Below are 18,598 nucleotides of genomic sequence, written 5' to 3' on the forward strand. Positions count from 1 at the left end.
TCTTAGCCTTTTTATTTCTGTAGTATCAGTTATGTCTCCTGATTCGTTTCTGACTTTGAACTATTCTTAGGTTAAAATTTTCCCTGGCTTTATACTTGTGAGCTAGAATGATGAATTATGGTACAGTTGGGGGTACCTGGCTGGCTCAGTCAATGGAGTATGCAACTTTTTTTTTTTAATTTTTTAAAATATATTTATTTTAGAGAGAGAGAGACAGAGCATGAGCAGGGGAGGGACAGAGAGAGAGGGAGACACAGAATCCAAAGCAGGCTCCAGGCCCTGAGCTGTCAGCACAGAGCCTGACACGGGCTCAAACCCACAAACTGTGAGATCATGACCTGAGCTGAAGTCAGACCCTTAACCGACTGAGCCACCCAGGCACCCCAGGAGTGTGCAACTCTTGATCTCAGGGTTGTGGGTTAAAGCACCACGTTTGATATAGAGATCGCTTCAAAATATTTAAAGAAAAAATATATATAGTAAAGTCAAGGGCAGTTAGAGGAAATGGCCTGTAATAGAGTTTACTAAGGAAACAATCCACTTGAGTGAAAAATGTTCAGGAGATATTCTTTGTAGCTGTGAGTAAAACATTGTTGAGTTTTAAGTTGGGCTCTCATTTATATTTTAATGGTACTTTTGATCCTTTTTCCCTTCTGTTTATGTACCTTCTAATACTTTTTTTTTTTAAGGTTCATTTATTATTTCTGAGAGAGGGCGCGCATGCATGGGGGAGGGGCAGAGAGAGGGAGACAGAGGATCTGAAGTGGGCTCTATCCTGACAGCAGAGAGCACAATGTGGGGTTTGACCCATGAAATCCACAAGATCATGACCTGAGTGGAAGTCGAATGTTTAACTGACTGAGCCACCCAGGCACCCCAAGTGTATTATCTTTTAAAGTGAGTATAGTTTAGCATAGAAATTATTTTTTATAATACTATATATTTATTAAGTAACTAGTATTTTGTTGTATGAAGTCACTATTCATTTTTAAGTTGATCATTCCAACAAAACCCAGGGTATGGGTACAATGAAGTAAAACATTTTAATTAGATGGCAACAGGGATTTTTTTAAAACTGAGCTTTGATCTTAGAAAATATGTTAGAGGTATAGAGGTAACATTATAGTTAGTTTTATTTGCCTTATCTGGTTATGGGTCTACGTTTGGATAATACAACTTATACTGACTTAATATGTTATAAAAGTAATGCATTAAATAATGAATTTTACTCTCCCTAGGTTTAGAGACCTTTAGCCAGTTAATTTATCAAGATTCTTATGGGACTGTAAGTATGATTATTATATGTTACTAAAAATTATTGGCTATCCCTTTTACTATAAGAAAAATGTAAAGTTTTTAGCTGTTTATTGCTTCTTGAGTGTTTTTTTCTCTCCAAATGTTTATCTTTTTTGGTAAATGTAAACTTGACACTTTCTTCTAATCTTTCATCCAGTGCTTGCATAGATATGGTCTTCGCTGAGCTCAAGTCCAGAGAATATTCTAAAAATAAATCAAAATTTTATTTTGTTTTATAGTTCACCGTCAATGAATCCGACATTATTGATTCTCCAAGGTTTCCACATAGAGGAATTTTAATTGATACAGCCAGACACTTTCTGCCAGTTAAGAGCATTCTCAAAACTCTGGTAGGTGATTATTATTTTTTTTTTTTATCCATTTTCTATTCCAAAGATGTGTGCTTTTTTGGTGTTCCTTAATATGGGTTATTTACGCTGTTGTGTAGGTTGAAACAGGGGGATGGTTTGTCATATACTGAAGCACTGAGCTTTCTTCCTTCCCTCCCCTGGAAAGTATATTTCCTCAGCTGAGAAAGCCAGTGTCCTCCACTGAACTTTAAAGTGTCATAGAAAGTTGGCTAGAAGCTGCCAGGGAAATGTTCCAAAGAAATACGGACTTCAGATGGTGAGAGTTGGGGGTGAGGTTGACGGTAGCTATTTTCTCCTGTCTACTTTTTATTGGTTCATCCGCACGATCATCAATTTGTAAGGGTAGGAAGGTTTTCCTCCCATGTTTTTCTATACCTTTATTTGATCACTTCTGAACACACCATATTATTAAAAAGGGATTTTTACATTCACACTACTGTCCTGAATTTTATTCTCCAAAAGACATTATTGTCACTCTTATGAAAGAAATAAATGCTTAGTATAAAAAATTCAAACATAGATATGCATAAAATAGACAGTAACCCCATAATTGAATTACCAAAGGTTGACATAAATTTCTGTGCCCCATTTATCTCATCTTGCCCTTAAAAATGAATATTAATACACATGACATGACTTTTTTTTTAATTTTTAAAAAAAAATTTTTTTTCTTAATGTTTTTTATTTATTTTTGAGACAGAGAGAGACAAAGCATGGGCGGGGAAGGGGCAGAGAGAGAGGGAGACACAGAATCCGAAGCAGGCTCCAGGCTCTGAGCTGTCAGCACAGAGCCCGATGCGGGGCTCGAACTCACAGACTGTGAGATCATGACCTGAGCCGAAGTCGGACGCTCAACCGACTGAGCCACCCAGGCACCCCTTTTTTAAAGTTTTTTTTTTTTTAATGTTTATCTATTTTTGAGAAAAAGAGAGTGAGCAGAGGAGGGGCAGAGAGAGAGAGAGGGGGAGACACAGAATTTGAAGCAGGCTCCAGGCTCTGAGGTGTGACATGACTTTTTAAAAAACTTGACTGGAATTGCACTTCTCCTACCTTAAAAAACATGTTATGGACATCTTTTTATGAAAGAATATATAAGGTCTGTACCATCTTTTTAAACCGTTGAATATTCCGTTTTTTATACCATGATGTGAGTTTAACCATTCTCATGCTGACGAACATCCAGGTTAATTAATCATAAACAGTACTGTAGAATAAGCATTCTTAAATTTGCACACTCGTCAGGATTTTCCTCTAAGATCAGGAACAAGACAGGGTGTCCACTCTAACCACTTCCATTCAACGTAGTACAGGAAGTTCCAGCTGCAGCACTTGGACAAGAAGAAATAAAAGGCATCCAAATCAGTAAGGAAGTAAAACTGCCACAGTTTGCAGATGACGTTCTACTATATATAGAAAACTCTAAAGGCTCCACCAAAAACCAATAAATTCAGTAAAGTTGTAGTATAGAAAATTAACATTTAGAAATCTATTGCATTTCTATACATTAATAATGAAATAGCAGAAAGGGAAGACAACAGTCCTCTTACAGTAGCATCAAAAAGAATAAAATAATACCTAGAAGTAAACTTAACCAAGGAGGTGAAAGACCTGTATTCTGAAAACCATAAAATGTTGATGAAAGAAACTGAAGACAATGCAAACAAATGGAAAGATACTTCATTCTCATGGATTGTAGGAATTAATATAATTAAAATGTCCATACTACCCAAAGCAATTGACAGATTGATTTCAATCCCTATCAAAATTACCCAAAGCATTTTTCACAGAACTATAGTGAATAATCCTATAATTTGTGTGGGACCACAAAAGACCCTGAAAAGCCAAAACAATCTTTAAAAAGAACAAAGCTGAGAATATAAAAATCCCAGATTTCAAGATATAATAACAAAGCTGCCATGATCACAACAGTATGGTAATGGCACAAAAACAGACACACAAATCCAAGGAACATAAGAGAGCCCAGAAATAGGTCAGTTAATCTATAACAAAGAAGGCAGAAGGCAAGAATGTACAATGGGGAAGAGACAGTCTTCAAATGGTGCTGGGACAGCTGGACAGCTACATGCAAAAAATGAAATCGGATCGCTGTCTTACACCGTACGCAAAAAATAAACTGAAAACGTCATTCTTTTTTTGTGTCTGATACTCCATTGCATGTATGTATGTGCATATACACACAGACCCACAGACACACCACCTTTTCTTTATCCACTCATCTATCAGTGGACACTTGGTTGCCTCCACAGCTTGGCTAGAGTAAACATAGGGGCACATATATATTTTCAAATTAGTGTTTTTGTTCTCTTTGGTTAAATAGCCTTTAGTGGGTTTTTTTCACATTCTCCATATCCAACACGTACTATTTCTTGTCTTATTTTAGCCATTGTGACAAATGTAGAGAGATAACTCATTGTGGTTTTGACTTGCATTTCACTGATGATGAGTGATGTTGAGCACATTTTAATGTATCTGTTGGCCGTCTGTATATCTTCTTTGGAAAAATATTCAGGGCCTTTGCTCGTTTTTAATTGGATTATATTGGGGTTTTTTGGTCTTGTGTAAGTTGTTATATATTTTGGATATTAACCCCTCCTGGGGTATATTATTTGCAAATATCTTCTACCATTCAGTAGGTTGCCTTTGTGTTTTGTGGACAGTTTCCTTCACTGTGCAAAAGTTTTACTTTGTTTTTGTTGCCCTTGCCCAAGGAGAACTATCCATTAAAATGTTGCTAAGGCAGGTCACAAAGAGATTACTGCCTAAGTTTTCTTCTAACAGTTTCTTTCATTTTTTTAAATGTTTGTTTATTTTTGAGAGACCGTGAGTGGGGCAGGGGCAGAGAGGGAGGCACAGAATCTGAAGCAGGCTCCAGGCTCTGAGCTGTCAGCACAGAGCCCTATGTGGGGCTCGAACTCTTGAGCCATGAGATCATGACCTGAGCTGAAGTCGGATGCTTAACCGACTGAGCCACCCAGGTGCCCTTCTTCTAACAGTTTTATGGCTTCAGGTCTCCCATTTAGATTTTTATGGTATGTTGTATGGTATGTTTTTCCAGCCCTTTTCAGTCTGTGTGTTTTTTTAGGTGTGAAGTGAGTCTCTTGTAGACAGGATATAGATGGGTATTGTTTTAGGTTTGTTTTTGGGTTTTTTTTTTTTTGTATTTTTTTCCATTTAGTCATCCTTTGTCTTTTGACTGGAGCATTTAGTCAGTTTACATTTAAAGTAATTATAGATATGTATTTATTGCCAGTTTATTCTTTTCTGGTTATTTTTGTTTTTCTCTGTTCCTTTTTTCTTTTGCACTCTTTGTGGTTTGATGCCTTTCTTTAGTGTTAGGCTTGGACTCCTTTCTCTTTTTTCTTTCTGTGTCTGTTGATGGTTGCTTAAGTTCAAACATTCTAAAAGCACTAAAGTTAAACCCCATCTGTATTTTATGTATATGATGTCATATTTTACATCTTCTGCATGTGTATATCCTTTCACTGATTTTTATAGATAGGATTTTACATCTTTTGTATTTTAACCTCCATACTGGCTTTATTTATTTATTTTATTTATTTTTGAGACAGAGAGAGACAGAGCATGAATGGGGGAGGGTCAGAGAGAGAGAGGGAGACACAGAATCCGAAACAGTCTCCAGGCTCTGAGTGGTCAGCACAGAGCCTGATGCAGGGCTCGAACTCACAGACCGCGAGATCATGACCTGAGCCGAAGTCGGCCGCCCAACCGACTGAGCCACCCAGGCGCCCCCATACTGGCTTTATAAATGACTAATCTACCTTTATTATATGTTTGCTTTTACCTGTGAAACTTTTTCCTTTCATAATTATCTTGTTTACGGCCTTACCTTTCTACTTAAAATAGTCCCTTTAACATTTCTTTTAAGGCCAGTTTAATGGTAGTGAGCTCCTTTAACTTTTGTTCGCCTTAGAAACTATTTTTCTGAATGACAACCTTGCTGGGTAGAATGTTCTTGTTTGCAGGTTTTTTCCTCCCAGCACTTGGAATATATCAGGTCACTCCCTTCTGGCCTGCAAAGTTTCTGCTGAAAAATCAGCTAACAGCCTTATAGGGTTTGCCTTGTATGTTACTGTTTTCTCTGTAGCTTTAAAATTCGCTATCATTATGTTTGCTGCTTCAATTATACATGTCTTGATCTGGACCTACTTGGGTTAATCTTGGTAGGAACTTTCTGTGCTTCCTGGATATGGGTGTCTGTTTACTCCCCCAGATGAAGTTTTCAGCTGTTATTTCTTCAGAGAAGTTTTTACTCCCTTCTCTCTTCTCCTGGGATTCCTCTAATTCAAATGTTATTACTCGTAATGTCATCTGGATCCCCTTAAGCTGTTCTCATTTTATATTAGAATTTTTTTCTTTTTGCTGATGATCTTGGTTGCTTTCCATTACTGTGTCTTGTAGATTACTGATGTGTTCTTTTGCATCCTCTAACCTGTTTCTTCTAGTTTTTTTTTTTTTTAATTTCAGTTACTAAATTCTTTATCTGTTCTTTCATTATTTTCTATCTCTTTGTTGACACTCTGAGTTTATCCACTCTTTTCTCAAGTCTGAGTATCTTTATGACCATTACTTTGTTTTGTTTGTTTACTTAAATTCCAGGAGGTTAATGTATAGTGGAATATTAGTTTCAGGTATGACCATTACTTCCAATTCTGTATCAGGTGTATTGCTTTTCTGTTTCATTGAACTCTGTTGCTAGGATTTTTGTCCTTTTCATTTGGGACCTGTTCTTCTGTCTTCTCATCTTGTCTCTCTGTTTTTATGAATTATGGAGGTCTGCTGTGTCTCCTGGTCTTGGAAGTAGTGACCTTATGTAGAAGAGGTGTTTTGGTGCCCTGTAGCAGTGTTCCTGGTCACTAGAATCTGGTGTTCCAGGGATGTCTCCTGTGTAGGTTGCATGTGCCTTGTTGCGGTTGAGCTGTGTTTGCCTTTAGCCCATTTGACTCTAATGACCCACGTTGCCTGCTTTGAGTACAGCACGCAGGGTTTGGTCCCTGCACTGTTGAAGGGCCTGAGTCCACTGTGGGCTCAGAGGGGGTGGGGGGGTGGGCAGCAGTCAAACTAGTCTGGACTTAGCCTCTCTGCTGCAGTTGTGGGAGCACCTCCCAGCAGGACTTGTTCTTGAGAAGCCAGCTAAAAGGCTCAGCTGCTGGAACTGCAGGCATGTTGGTATATGGGGTTATTCTCCTCCTCTCCACGGGGCAGGAGGCACTTTGAATGAGGTGGGGCCCGTGGTGTTAGCAAAGCAGGTGAGGTGTTTGGTGTTAGCTATCTAGGTGTGGGGAGAAGAGAAATGATTGGTGCCTGCCACCACTTTGATTCTTAGAGAAGGTCTCCTCAAGATCCCTGTCCTTCCGGTGCATGTTCTGAGATTAGTAAATAAATCTCCTTTACCATAGCCAGGCATTTTACGAACGGCTGCTTCTGTGCTGTGTGGGTGGTTATTTATTATGTTTGCTGTTTAAGGGCAGAGACTTTGTTTCCTATTGCCCTCTGGCTCTTGGAGGTAAGTGCACTGATTTTAAAAGTCCCACTGGTTTTCAAAGCCAGATGTCATGGAGACACATCTTCCCAGTGCAAGTCCCCAGTATCTTGGGTGTCTGGTGTGGAGGCTCGTGTCTCTGTGCATCTGATGTCCCTCTTGCTTGTGGTTAGTCTCACCAGGGTTTTGCTTCCCAACCTTATCTCCATTCCTCTGTTTCATTGTGGCCTTCGCTCTTTGATTAACTGTGGAAGGTCTGTTCTGCCAGTCTTTAGTATTAGTTGTCCAGATATAACTGTTAAGATATCTTGTTCTGTGGGGCGCCTGGGTGGCGCAGTCGGTTAAGCGTCCGACTTCAGCCAGGTCACGATCTCGTGGCCCGTGAGTTCGAGCCCCGCGTCGGGCTCTGGGCTGATGGCTCAGAGCCTGGAGCCTGTTTCCGATTCTGTGTCTCCCTCTCTCTCTGCCCCTCCCCCGTTCATGCTCTGTCTCTCTCTGTCACAAAAATAAATAAACGTTGAAAAAAAAAAAAAAAAAAAAAAAAAGATATCTTGTTCTGTCAATGGGACAAGGCGAACTTGGGATCTTCCTACTGTATCTTCTACCTGACCTCTACATTTTTATCTGATTCTATTTCTTATCTATATCAGGGGTTGGCAAACTAGAGCCCAAGGCCCAAATCCAGTTTGTATTTGTTTCTGCTAACGAAGTTTTACTGGAACACAGCCACATCCATTTGTTTACATTTTATCTTGCTCTACAGCTGCAGGATCAGTTGTGACAGAAACATGTGGCTCATAAAACCAAGGCAATTACTGTCTGGCCCTTCATGAAAAAAGTTTACAAGCCCCTGGTCTTTACTGAGGCACTCCTTCCTCTGATGGTAAAAATCTTGCCATTATGCACTAGAAGACTTTTACTCTTTTGCCTAATTGCCTGTAGGTAAGCTATTTCCATATGCATCAGCAAATCCTTTCAGTCTTGATGGAGAAAAGAGGCTTTAAGTTTTAGCTGGTAGGGCAAACAAATCTACCCTTTTACTATTTTTATCTTTTTACAATAGTCTGTTTATATTTTATATAAATAATACATTGTTTATTCCTCTAGAACATCAATAAAATTGATAGCAATTTCCCCAAAAATTCCTGAGAATTTTGCATTTGTATACCAAGTTTCTTTGATTGCTAAAGAAGGGATAGCACTCAAATGTCAGAATTGTGATGAATTCTGTAAATGACTTTTTCTGTGGGAATTGTAAGTCCTGATACTTAAATACTCCATTTTCCCCCCTGCTCTGTTCCCAAAAATGAACGTTTTCTGTTCTAGGCCAATGCCTAAATTCACAAGAATTGAATTGGAGTTCACAAGATGACTACCTTTTCCTAGAACAAAGTTAGAGCTCCCTGTTTAGAATAAATACAGATGCTGAATAGGCTTTTTAAAAAGTGACATACCAGGGGCGCCTGGGTGGCTTAGTCAGTTAAGCGTCCGACTTCGGCTCAGGTCATGATCTCACAGTCTGTGAGTTCGAGCCCCGCGTCAGGCTCTGTGCTGACAGCTCAGAGCCTGGAGCCTGTTTTGGATTCCGTGTCTCCCTCTCTCTCTGACCCTCCCCCGTTCATGCTCTGTCTCTCCCTGTCTCAAAAATAAGTAAACATTAAAAAAAATAAAATAAAAGTGACATACCATATAATTTATACTTCTTTCTCGTTCTTGCTTTGCTGAAAAAGTAACTTATTTTTAAATTTTTATTTACTTATTTTTGAGATACAGCGTGCAGGAAGAGTAGGGAGAGAGAATCCCAAGCAGACTCTGTGCTGTCAGCGCAGAGCCCCACACAAGACTTGAACTCACGAACTGTGAGATCATGACCTGAGCAGAAACCAAGAGTGGGATGCCTAACCAATTGAGCCACCCAGGCGCTCCTGAAAAAGAATTTTTTTTGATGGCTTATTTATTTTTGAGAGAGAGCAAGTGAGGGGAGGGCAGAGAGAAGGGGACAGGATCTGAAGCAGGCTCTACACTGACAGCAGAGACCCCAGTGCAGAGCTCAAACTCAAAAACCATGAGATCATGACCTGAGCTGAAGTCGGACACTTAACTGACTGAGCCACTCAGGCGCCCCTAAAACGAAGTAGACACATTGGAGACAATACTGAATGTAGACAAGTAAATTGGGTTGTGTGTGTATTGTATCTGTGGTATGTTAATTTTTTAACATGTTTGCTTGCAGGATGCCATGGCTTTTAATAAATTTAATGTTCTCCACTGGCACATAGTTGATGACCAGTCTTTCCCTTATCAGAGTGTCACTTTTCCTGAGTTAAGCAACAAAGTGAGTAATTCATGTTATTGTAGTCTGTCTTCAAAAATGTTTGTATGATTTCATTAGAACTTTTGAGCTTAAATGTTTTTTCTTATGGATGGAATTAAAATATAAAAGTTACATGTTTGTGGTTTAAAAACTTCTTTAATAGGCCGTGGCTTAGCAATTTAGATCCATAAAACTTTTTATAATGGTTAAGTTACTGTAAATAAGTGATGTCTAGTAGTTATATAAATAAAATTTTAAAAACTTAAATGAATATAGGAGACCTGAAGCATTCATAACTAATAGAAGGTTAAGTATTTTTATCACCTAATGTGGAGTTGTTACCGGATACTGTAAATGATTCTTTTCTTTCTGAAAAACTACATGGAGAATTTTAGAGATGAGAGCTTCTTAGCAAATAATCGCTGTCTCAGAAGTGTTCAAATTAATTGTATTATAAATCAGTGGAGGTGGGAGCAAGCCCGTGTCATCTTGTTTAATCTCCCTGTAATACAGAGAGACTGACATCCTTATCTGTAGTCGCAATTAGGAAGGGACAAAACCAGGACTCTAAATGTCCTCTATCCACCATACCCAAGCTCTCTCCAATGTTATGATGTAGTATAGGTTGAAATGTTACCGGCACTCACGTTTTTGTTTGCTTTTACTTTTTATTACAGAAAATTTCACACATACACAGAAGTAAACATAGAAGACAGAGATTTCCATGTCTTTGTCACCCAACTTCAGTAATCAGAACTTGGCCAATCTTGTATCACTTACACTCACCCTCCCTTCCTACCATATTTTAAAGAAAATCTCAGACACCACATCACATTTGTAAAAAGGTCTTTCTTTAAAAACAGTAACAACAAACCCATAATATACTATTGCAGCTGAAAAGTTAACAGTAATCCAGCTAATCAATCATTATTTCTATTTCCCCAAGCGTTTTACCTTGTTTTAATGAACAAAATCTTACTTGTAATGGCATGCAAATGAGTTCCATACATTGTGGTCAGTTAGTGTGTCCACTGTCTTGGTGTTATAGGTATCTACCCCGCCCATCTATTTTTTTTGTAATTTGCCATTTTTGTTAAACTAAATCATTTGTCTAGTTCCCAAAGTCTGGGTTTTGCTGATTGCATTCTCATATTGTCAATTATTCTCCTGTCCTGTATTTACTATGAGTAGTTAGATCTGATCTTGATTAGATACAAATTTGGGGGGGTGAGACAGGATTACTTTTTAGGAGTTGAGCATTTACATTCATGTATAAATTTAGATATAGCTTATAATTTATATGTAATATTTACATATTTATGCCTTGAGAAATGTGCTTTACGCTAACACCTTTAATCAACTTTTAGTTACAACCCAAGTGTAACCTATAAAGGGATTGAGGGTAATCTTAAAAAAAAAAATCAAGTCACTTATCAGAATATGTCTGGGGGAATTTTTAAAGCTGATAGTAATTAAAATGACTTTGAAAGGCAACAGCTCAGCTTTGTAATAGTGTGTGAATTTTTATTCTAAAACTGACAAGGGGAATGTATTTCCCATCTTCACACGTTTGACTTTGGAGTCAAACATTTTATTTGTATTTTGTTGTATGGTTACATGAGGTTGAAATAGCATAAGGATAGATGTTCCTGAACCAAGAGGAACTAGAAGAGATAGTTCTATTAGTAAATCTGGAATTAACCCACAGTGTGCTGAGAGCTGATAAGATATGGTAAATAATTTAAATGGCTGGCTCAGTCGGTAGACCATGCAGCTCTTGATCTTGGGGTAGTGAGTTCAAGCCCCACACTGGGCGTAGAGCTTCCTTGTGAATGAATGAATGAATAAAAGTGGGGATTAAAAAAAAAAAAAGAGTCCTCCACCACCACACTGGACTGTTTAATACATTGTTACACAAGAAAAATCACCTATCCCTATGCAAACAGAACTGTTAACAGTATCCTGGACAAACCCATTTCATACATTTTAATAAATACGGCTTTACAGGGCAGCTATTCTCTGTCTCATGTTTATACACCAAACGATGTCCATACGGTGATTGAATATGCCAGATTACGAGGGATTCGAGTCATACCAGAATTTGATAGCCCTGGACATACACAGTCTTGGGGAAAAGGTAAGGAGTGTCATTTTTAAGTTGCAAAGAGTGAATACCTGAGGTCCTTCCTGCATTTTTTTTTTTTTAATGTTGATATTTTTGAGAGAGTGCACGTGGGGGACGGGCAGAGAGAGAGGAAGAAAATCCCAAGCAGGCTCCATGCTATCAGCACAGAGCCTGACTTGAGGCTTGAACTCACAAACCATAAGATTATGACATGAGCTGAAATCAAGAGTTGGACACTTAACTGAGCCACCCAGGCGTCCCTGTTCATTTTGTTCTTAATACCTTGTGGTTTGCACAAGGGTAGCACTATTGACAGGTGGAATTCAGTTATGATGTGTCTGTTGTGAGCAAGTCACTGCCTAAAGTATGGAAAAAAAAAAGTCTAAAGGAAAAATTACAGGTAGAACATGCTAAGTGAATGTAAGAAATAGTTTCCTGGATAACACTAAAAATGCTTTTGAGAGATCAAAGAATATATTCATGTTTCTGGTAAAGGGAATAACATGAGGAAGGGCATTAGTTGGAGTGTAGTGCAGCAAAGAGTAGGAAGCATTATAGGGTGGTTAAGAACTGAGTCTTGAGCCACACTGGGTTTGAATCCTACTTCTGCCTTTTATAAACTGACCTTGATCAAGTTGTAGAATGTCTCATCCTCAGTTTCCCCATCTCTAAAATGTAGTAACTATCATATAATTTTCTGAGGGTTAAATAACATGTAACACAGTACCTGGCATTTATAATTGTTCAGTACTAGTAGGGTAGATATGGAGAATATTGAGAAATCATTCTGGTGAAGTACAGTGTGGAGGGCCTTGGGTGAGGAATGTGGGCTCCATCAGGACTCATGGGAACCACACTTCAGGAAAACCTATGTGAGGAAGTGGTCGACTGGAAGGGGAAGGAGATGAAGTCCTAGACCAGAATGGTGTTAATGGGAATGGAAAATAATGTACAGAACTTGAGAGATATCCCTAGAACTTGGCAACTGATCAACCCTGAGAGAAGGAAAACTTAAAGAGGAGGAAGATGGTAAACGCTTACCAGAACACAGTAATCAGGAGCAGCTACTGAAGGAGCTTACAGAACAGAGAATCGGGCTTTTGTTAGATGGTATTTGAAGTGCAGCTGGGATATCTAATTGTGTGGAGCAGGGAATCTGAAATATGGATTGAAACTTAGGAAAAAGGGCTTGGGTGAGGTCAAGATTTGTTAGTTCCAAATAAACGAGATATCTGAAATGGATAAAATAGGGTGAGGAAAGGGAAACAGAGGTACAGGGGACAGGATTCAGGAAACAATTGCTCATAAGGTTATCTTTTTCTGTATAAATTCTCTTACAGCTTCAACAAAATAGAGTAGTATAATCACATGCAAAGTGATGTCTTTGTGATTAAAATACTTCTTCTTCCAGGTCAGAAAGACCTCCTGACTCCATGTTACAATGAACATAAGCAGTCTGGGACCTTTGGACCTATAAACCCTATTCTGAATTCAACTTATAACTTCCTGTCTCAGTTTTTCAAAGAAGTTAGTATGGTGTTTCCAGATCACTTCGTTCACTTGGGAGGAGATGAAGTGGAATTTCAATGTTGGTATGACAATTCTTTAAAAGCCTTACTTTTTTAAACCGTTGCATTCGAAGTAGATATTAGAGGTTTCCACGTGAAAAAGGAAGATTTGGGAAAGATCTCTGCTTGCTAGGTTTTAAGTTAGCAACATAACTTGAAAATAAAAGCTTTTAGGAAGGAGAATCAAGACGTGAAAGACCATGGGGACTGGAAACAGACTACAGTGAACAAGAACAGCTTTGGTGAAAAGGCAGTGATTAGGTGGGGGAGATTTTTCTCAAATAAAAATCCTTAGCAGGGCTCCTGCGTGGCTCAGTCCCTTGAGTATATCTGACTTGGTTTTGGCTCAGGTCATGAGCTCTGCGCTGACAGCATGGAGCCTGCTTGGGATTCTCTCTCTGCCCCTCCCCTGCTCACACACACACACTGTCAAAATTAAATAAAACATTTAAACAAAAATCCTCTTTGCAAACAGCCTTAGTTGGAGGACAGAGGTGGGGAAAGCTATTTTCACAAGTAACCAGCTTCTGGAAAAAATTATTTGTAAAGTTTTTAGGCTTATTTTCTGTCTACAAACTTTAATAGAGATCTATGCTGCTTTAAATAGATTTGGTTTATCAAACTTTTAATGTAGTTTTAATCACTGTTTTTTGTTAAAGGGAGTCTAATCCAGAAATCCAGGGTTTCATGAAGCAGAAAGGTTTTGGCAAAGATTTTAGAAGACTAGAATCTTTCTACCTTCAAAAGTAAGTTACTTATAAGCCTCCTCTATTTTTATTTCATCTGTGATTTTTGTAAAAGTTTTAGCTATTTAGTACTCTTTTTTCATTTTCTCTCTACCCCTTGTGAAAGTATAGATATTATATATAGAGATATATAGATATTACCCCTTGTCAAAGATCTATATAATAATATAGATATATATATATAGATAGATATCTATATATATATATAGATATTATACCTTGTTGGACAAAGTGAAAAATCAAGAAGGAAGCAGTATGCACTGCTTTCTTTAAATCACTGACATTATGACTAAGACTTTTGCATTAAATGATGAAATAATGTTGAGCAGTCTTCTGTCCAAAGAATTCAGTTCAAAGCCCTGTTTTGCCTGGGAAGTCTTCATCACCATCCAGCCTGTGGAATTCATTCCCTTTGGTCAACTCCAGGAGCATTCTTCTACTTTAGATCTCTTATGTCCAGTATAGCACAGCCACATGTGGCTGTTTATACTTACACTGGAGAAAATTTAAAGGGGCAGGTAGTAAATATTTTAGGCTTCATGGGCCCCACAGTTGCATAGTATTCTTGTTTTGAAACAATATTTACAAGTGTAAAAACCATCCTTAGCTCATGAGCCATACAAAAACAGGCCGTAGGCTGTAGTTTGCTAACTCTTATATTAGACAAGCCCAGATTCAAGCCTTTTCCTATTTTGCTTTTTGTGTAGTACATTCTAGTTTTCTAATCCTGCACAATACCTGGAATTGTCTAGAGACTAGGAAACATTTGTGGACTAACTGCCAGGATTTTATAGTTTATTCTAAGATACTCAAGAAATAACCAGAGATGGTGGTTTGTATATTACCTTGAATTGCCATGTCTTCCCCACCTGGAGATGTACGTAGCACATTCATTCAGCAGACGACTTTTAAACCCCTCTGCTGTGTGATGTCCCCAGCCATGTGCTGGAAAGCAGGAACCACATTGGGTCACGAACCAACTTGAGCAGGTTCTGCTTTAAAGCTGTGCTATAGTGCAAGGCACCTCTCAACATGGTAGTCCTTCATAGAAACCCTGCATGCTTTAAATATACTGTTAAGCTTGTGATCTGAAATTTCTTTTTTTTCCCCCAATGGTAGGCTTTTGGGTATTGTTTCAACTGTAAAGAAGGGATCCATAGTCTGGCAAGAGGTTTTTGATGATCACGTGAAGGTGAGAAGTATGAAGACTGCATTTGATTTTGATAATACGAGAGACTTACTATTTTAACATCTTGGAAGGAAGGAACCCTAATGAAGTTGTCCCCAACATTATGGGGAAATTAGCTTACCTTTTAGTTTAAACTTTTGTTAGGCAATAGCTGTAGACCAAGGCTAGTGCCTCCCTTTCATGTCTCCCATCTTCCTCCCCCCACTATTCTCATTATTTGTCACAAGTTGAAGCATATGAAGTTTTGTTTTGTTTTATAAGGGCAGAACATGGGCACCTAGGTGGCTCAGGAGGTTGATCATCCAACTGTTGATTTCAGCCCAGATCATAATCCTGTGGGATTGAGTCCCATGAGAACAAACAAGAACAGATGAATCTTTACGAAGGTAGCAATAATTGTCAACATACACACTTTTTATTTTCCTTTGGGTAACTGAGAATTTCAAATCCAGCTACTACTATTATCTTTCCAGAAGAGTTCGTGACATCCTCACAGTTCCAAAGTAAGAATAATGGTAGTGTGGGACAAATGGGAGTGAAGCCTTAGTTGATTATACCTATATAGTGTCATATATAGGCAGAAGTTAAATATCCAGCCTTAAGGTTGATACTTTTTTTTTTTTTTTTTTTGAGAGAAAGAACAGGGAAAGGGCAGAGAGAGAATCGCAAGCTGGCTACACACAGCACAGAGCCCGACTTGGGGCTTGAACTCATGAAGCCATGAAATAATGACCTGAGCCAAAACCAAGAGTTGGACGCTTAACCAACTGAGCCACCCAGGTGCCCCACGACTGATGAAACTTCTAATTTTAAGGCCCTATAGCCAGTAACGTTTGGTATTAGGTTTTTCCAGAAGCTTAGAAAGTTATTTTCCTAGCAACATGGGCTGGGACTTTTAATTTCATCTGTAATTGTTGGACCTGATCAATACATATTGCTTGTAACTTTAATAGCTTCTGCCAGGTACAATTGTTCAAGTGTGGAAAAATCAAGTATATAGTGAGGAACTACGTGAAGTCACAGCAGCTGGTTTCCCTGTGATCCTTTCTGCTCCTTGGTACTTAGATTGGATTAGTTATGGACAAGACTGGAGAAATTACTATAAAGTGGACCCTCTTCATTTTGATGGTGAGTGAAGCACTTTTCATTACCTTGGGTTGTTAGTTTTCTTCCCTTAATCTTCCACTGGGAAATTTTCATCCAGATATTACCTACTCACTATCGTCCCTTTTATGTTTGGTCCTGATATTGTTTACTTGAAAAAAAAAAAAAAGGCCCGCAATACATCTTAAAATTTGTGAAAGAAACCATATCCTTGCCTGAATAAAAGAACTTCAAAAGTAGGTTCCTTTATCTCCGTTTCCACTGCTGCGCATTGTTACCTTACATTTTAAAGACGCTTGTCCGCATTAACCTTGTATCTCTGCTTTTGACTGACTGGCCTTTCCAATTGTTAAGACACTTAAGGAAGGCTGTAGTCTAGTTCCCTGTATTTCAGGCTGTGTAGTCTTAGGAAGGGGGTGGAGCTTTAGGCTCTCAGACCCCCTTCCTTAAGAACACTTCTACTTTGTCCAGTTTTTAAAATTTCCTTAAAGAAAAAAAAAAAAGTTTCGAATCAGTATGTAAGTCTGTTAGGAATTGACATAATGTAATATCAATTGGGTACTTAGTCTTTTTTAGTACCACGAGGTAGATATTGAAGGCAGGAGTGAGCAGTAGTTATGAGTATTCCGACTTGAATTCCTGGCACACTCTTCTTAGGCAACCAAGGGAATAATGGTTCCTGAACCCAAAGCAGCTTGCACAAAACCAAAATAAAGTGGTGTGCTAGTACTGAAGATACCAATTTGTAGAAATATGCTAACAAGCATTGTGGGAATTAAGTTTGCTCTTTTTGTGCCAAAACCATGAACTGACCAGGGGACCAGTAATTGCCTCTGTCAGAGGTTGGAGCTGCAACTACTTCATTTACAGCCATTCAATGATTTTAATGTAGGTTCTCAAGAACAGAAAAAACTTGTCATTGGTGGAGAAGCTTGTCTGTGGGGAGAATTTGTGGATGCAACTAACCTTACTCCGAGATTATGGTATGGAATTTTAAGTGATAAATTTGAATTAAAGTGCCTTATTTTTCCTTCTCCATCCAAGTAGGGAAGTACTAGAAATTTCAGAACACATAAATTTAAACTGCTTTGGGGGACATGTGATTTAACTTACAGGCCTCGGGCAAGTGCCGTTGGTGAAAGACTCTGGAGTCCAGAAGACATCACAAGTGTAGGGGATGCCTACAACAGACTGACAGTTCACCGCTGCAGAATGGTCAGGTACGGCATTTTGAAAGTTAGGACATTACCAAGTCCAGGATGATTAACTTTGTTTTCTATAAAAAGAACTGTATGTCACCTAACAAGTAGTGATTTACTTAGAAACTGGGAATTGATTTTTGTACGAAACAGAATTATGCCCAAAAGGAGAAAAGATTATTTGAACTTTTTCTTTAAGAGGCACCTGGGTGGCTCAGTTGGTTAAGTACACCGACTTCACAGTCTCACGGTGCATGATTTCGAGCCCAACGCTGGGCTCTCTGTCGTCAGCACAAAGCCAGCTTCAGATCCTCGGTCTCCCTTTGCCGCTCCCCCACTCAGGCTCTCCAAGAACTTAGTTTATTCTTAAGATGCATTTATATCAATCTAAAACCTAATTCATACTTTGTTCTATAGACGGGGAATATCTGCAGAACCTCTTTTTACTGGATATTGTGACTATGAATACAAAACATAAGAATGAGCCTGAACAAAGAAGAAAATAGGAGGGGACAAAACCTACAGCAATCTGTACTACAATCAACTTCATTTTGAAATCATGGAAATTCAGATTTGGTGCACTGTTTTAAATAAAAGATGTATCTTTTTTAAAATGGGACCTCTATCTGATTATAGAATGGGCAACTCCAGTACCACTGTCTGTTTAGTTAGTTCAGTAAAGCAATAAAAATTCTTCTTACTGAAACTGCAGTTGATAGGGGCTCCGGAGTCTCAAAGTACTTGGGTCAAGCCACTTCGCCGGCCGAGCAGTACAGTTTGGTCTTGAGGATTCATGGCTTCATAATTAGATAGTTCTAAGGCAAAAGTAGCTGAGCCTGATGTTAGCGTTCGAAGCACAGTTGAATAACCCTAGTCAAAATAATTGAAGTCAGTTGTCAAATTTAAGCCTCAAGTATCTCTTCCTGCTGCTCATCTTTTCATCGTCATCGGGAAAGGTGAAAATGAGACTCACGTGAGTTCTCATTGAACCATATTGTCAGGAAATACTAGACAAATATTGTGGAGGTTAAGTGAATAATGTGGGTACGTTTCACAAGTATTCCCTAGTCTCAGCATTTAGGAAGAGAAGCGTGGAGAATGGTAGTGACCCCACCTACCTGTGGTAATCCCTTAGATTCCCCTAACAGTTTAAATCCAAACGCTC

The 18,598-nt window shown here is 38.6% G+C and overlaps 2 protein-coding genes across 4 annotated transcripts in view; one reads left to right on the forward strand and one right to left on the reverse strand.

Moving 5' to 3' along the window:
• Window positions 1-18,144, forward strand: part of HEXB (hexosaminidase subunit beta) — a 32,043-nt gene extending 13,899 nt beyond the window's left edge. The window contains exons 4-14 of the mRNA XM_045495578.1: window positions 1,239-1,285; window positions 1,536-1,646; window positions 9,422-9,523; window positions 11,510-11,639; window positions 13,039-13,219; window positions 13,855-13,941; window positions 15,061-15,133; window positions 16,084-16,258; window positions 17,127-17,217; window positions 17,350-17,454; window positions 17,851-18,144. Of these exons, the coding sequence (XP_045351534.1) occupies window positions 1,239-1,285; window positions 1,536-1,646; window positions 9,422-9,523; window positions 11,510-11,639; window positions 13,039-13,219; window positions 13,855-13,941; window positions 15,061-15,133; window positions 16,084-16,258; window positions 17,127-17,217; window positions 17,350-17,454; window positions 17,851-17,911 (1,163 nt within the window). The 3' untranslated portion in view covers window positions 17,912-18,144. The remainder of the gene's footprint in view (window positions 1-1,238; window positions 1,286-1,535; window positions 1,647-9,421; window positions 9,524-11,509; window positions 11,640-13,038; window positions 13,220-13,854; window positions 13,942-15,060; window positions 15,134-16,083; window positions 16,259-17,126; window positions 17,218-17,349; window positions 17,455-17,850) is intronic.
• The window catches only part of GFM2 (GTP dependent ribosome recycling factor mitochondrial 2), a 73,856-nt gene continuing 57,814 nt past the window's right edge, over window positions 2,557-18,598 (reverse strand). Inside the window, exon 20 of one of the 3 annotated variants that reach the window (XM_045495494.1) lies at window positions 2,557-2,995. In XM_045495494.1, coding sequence (XP_045351450.1) covers window positions 2,906-2,995 — 90 coding nt within the window. In that variant the 3' untranslated portion in view covers window positions 2,557-2,905. Of the gene's footprint in view, window positions 2,996-16,294; window positions 18,304-18,598 lie in introns of those variants that run through there. The other 2 variants (XM_045495488.1, XM_045495501.1) reach the window with 2 other exon arrangements.

This window comes from Leopardus geoffroyi, chromosome A1, assembly GCF_018350155.1.
Source record: "Leopardus geoffroyi isolate Oge1 chromosome A1, O.geoffroyi_Oge1_pat1.0, whole genome shotgun sequence".
NCBI lineage: Eukaryota > Metazoa > Chordata > Mammalia > Carnivora > Felidae > Leopardus > Leopardus geoffroyi.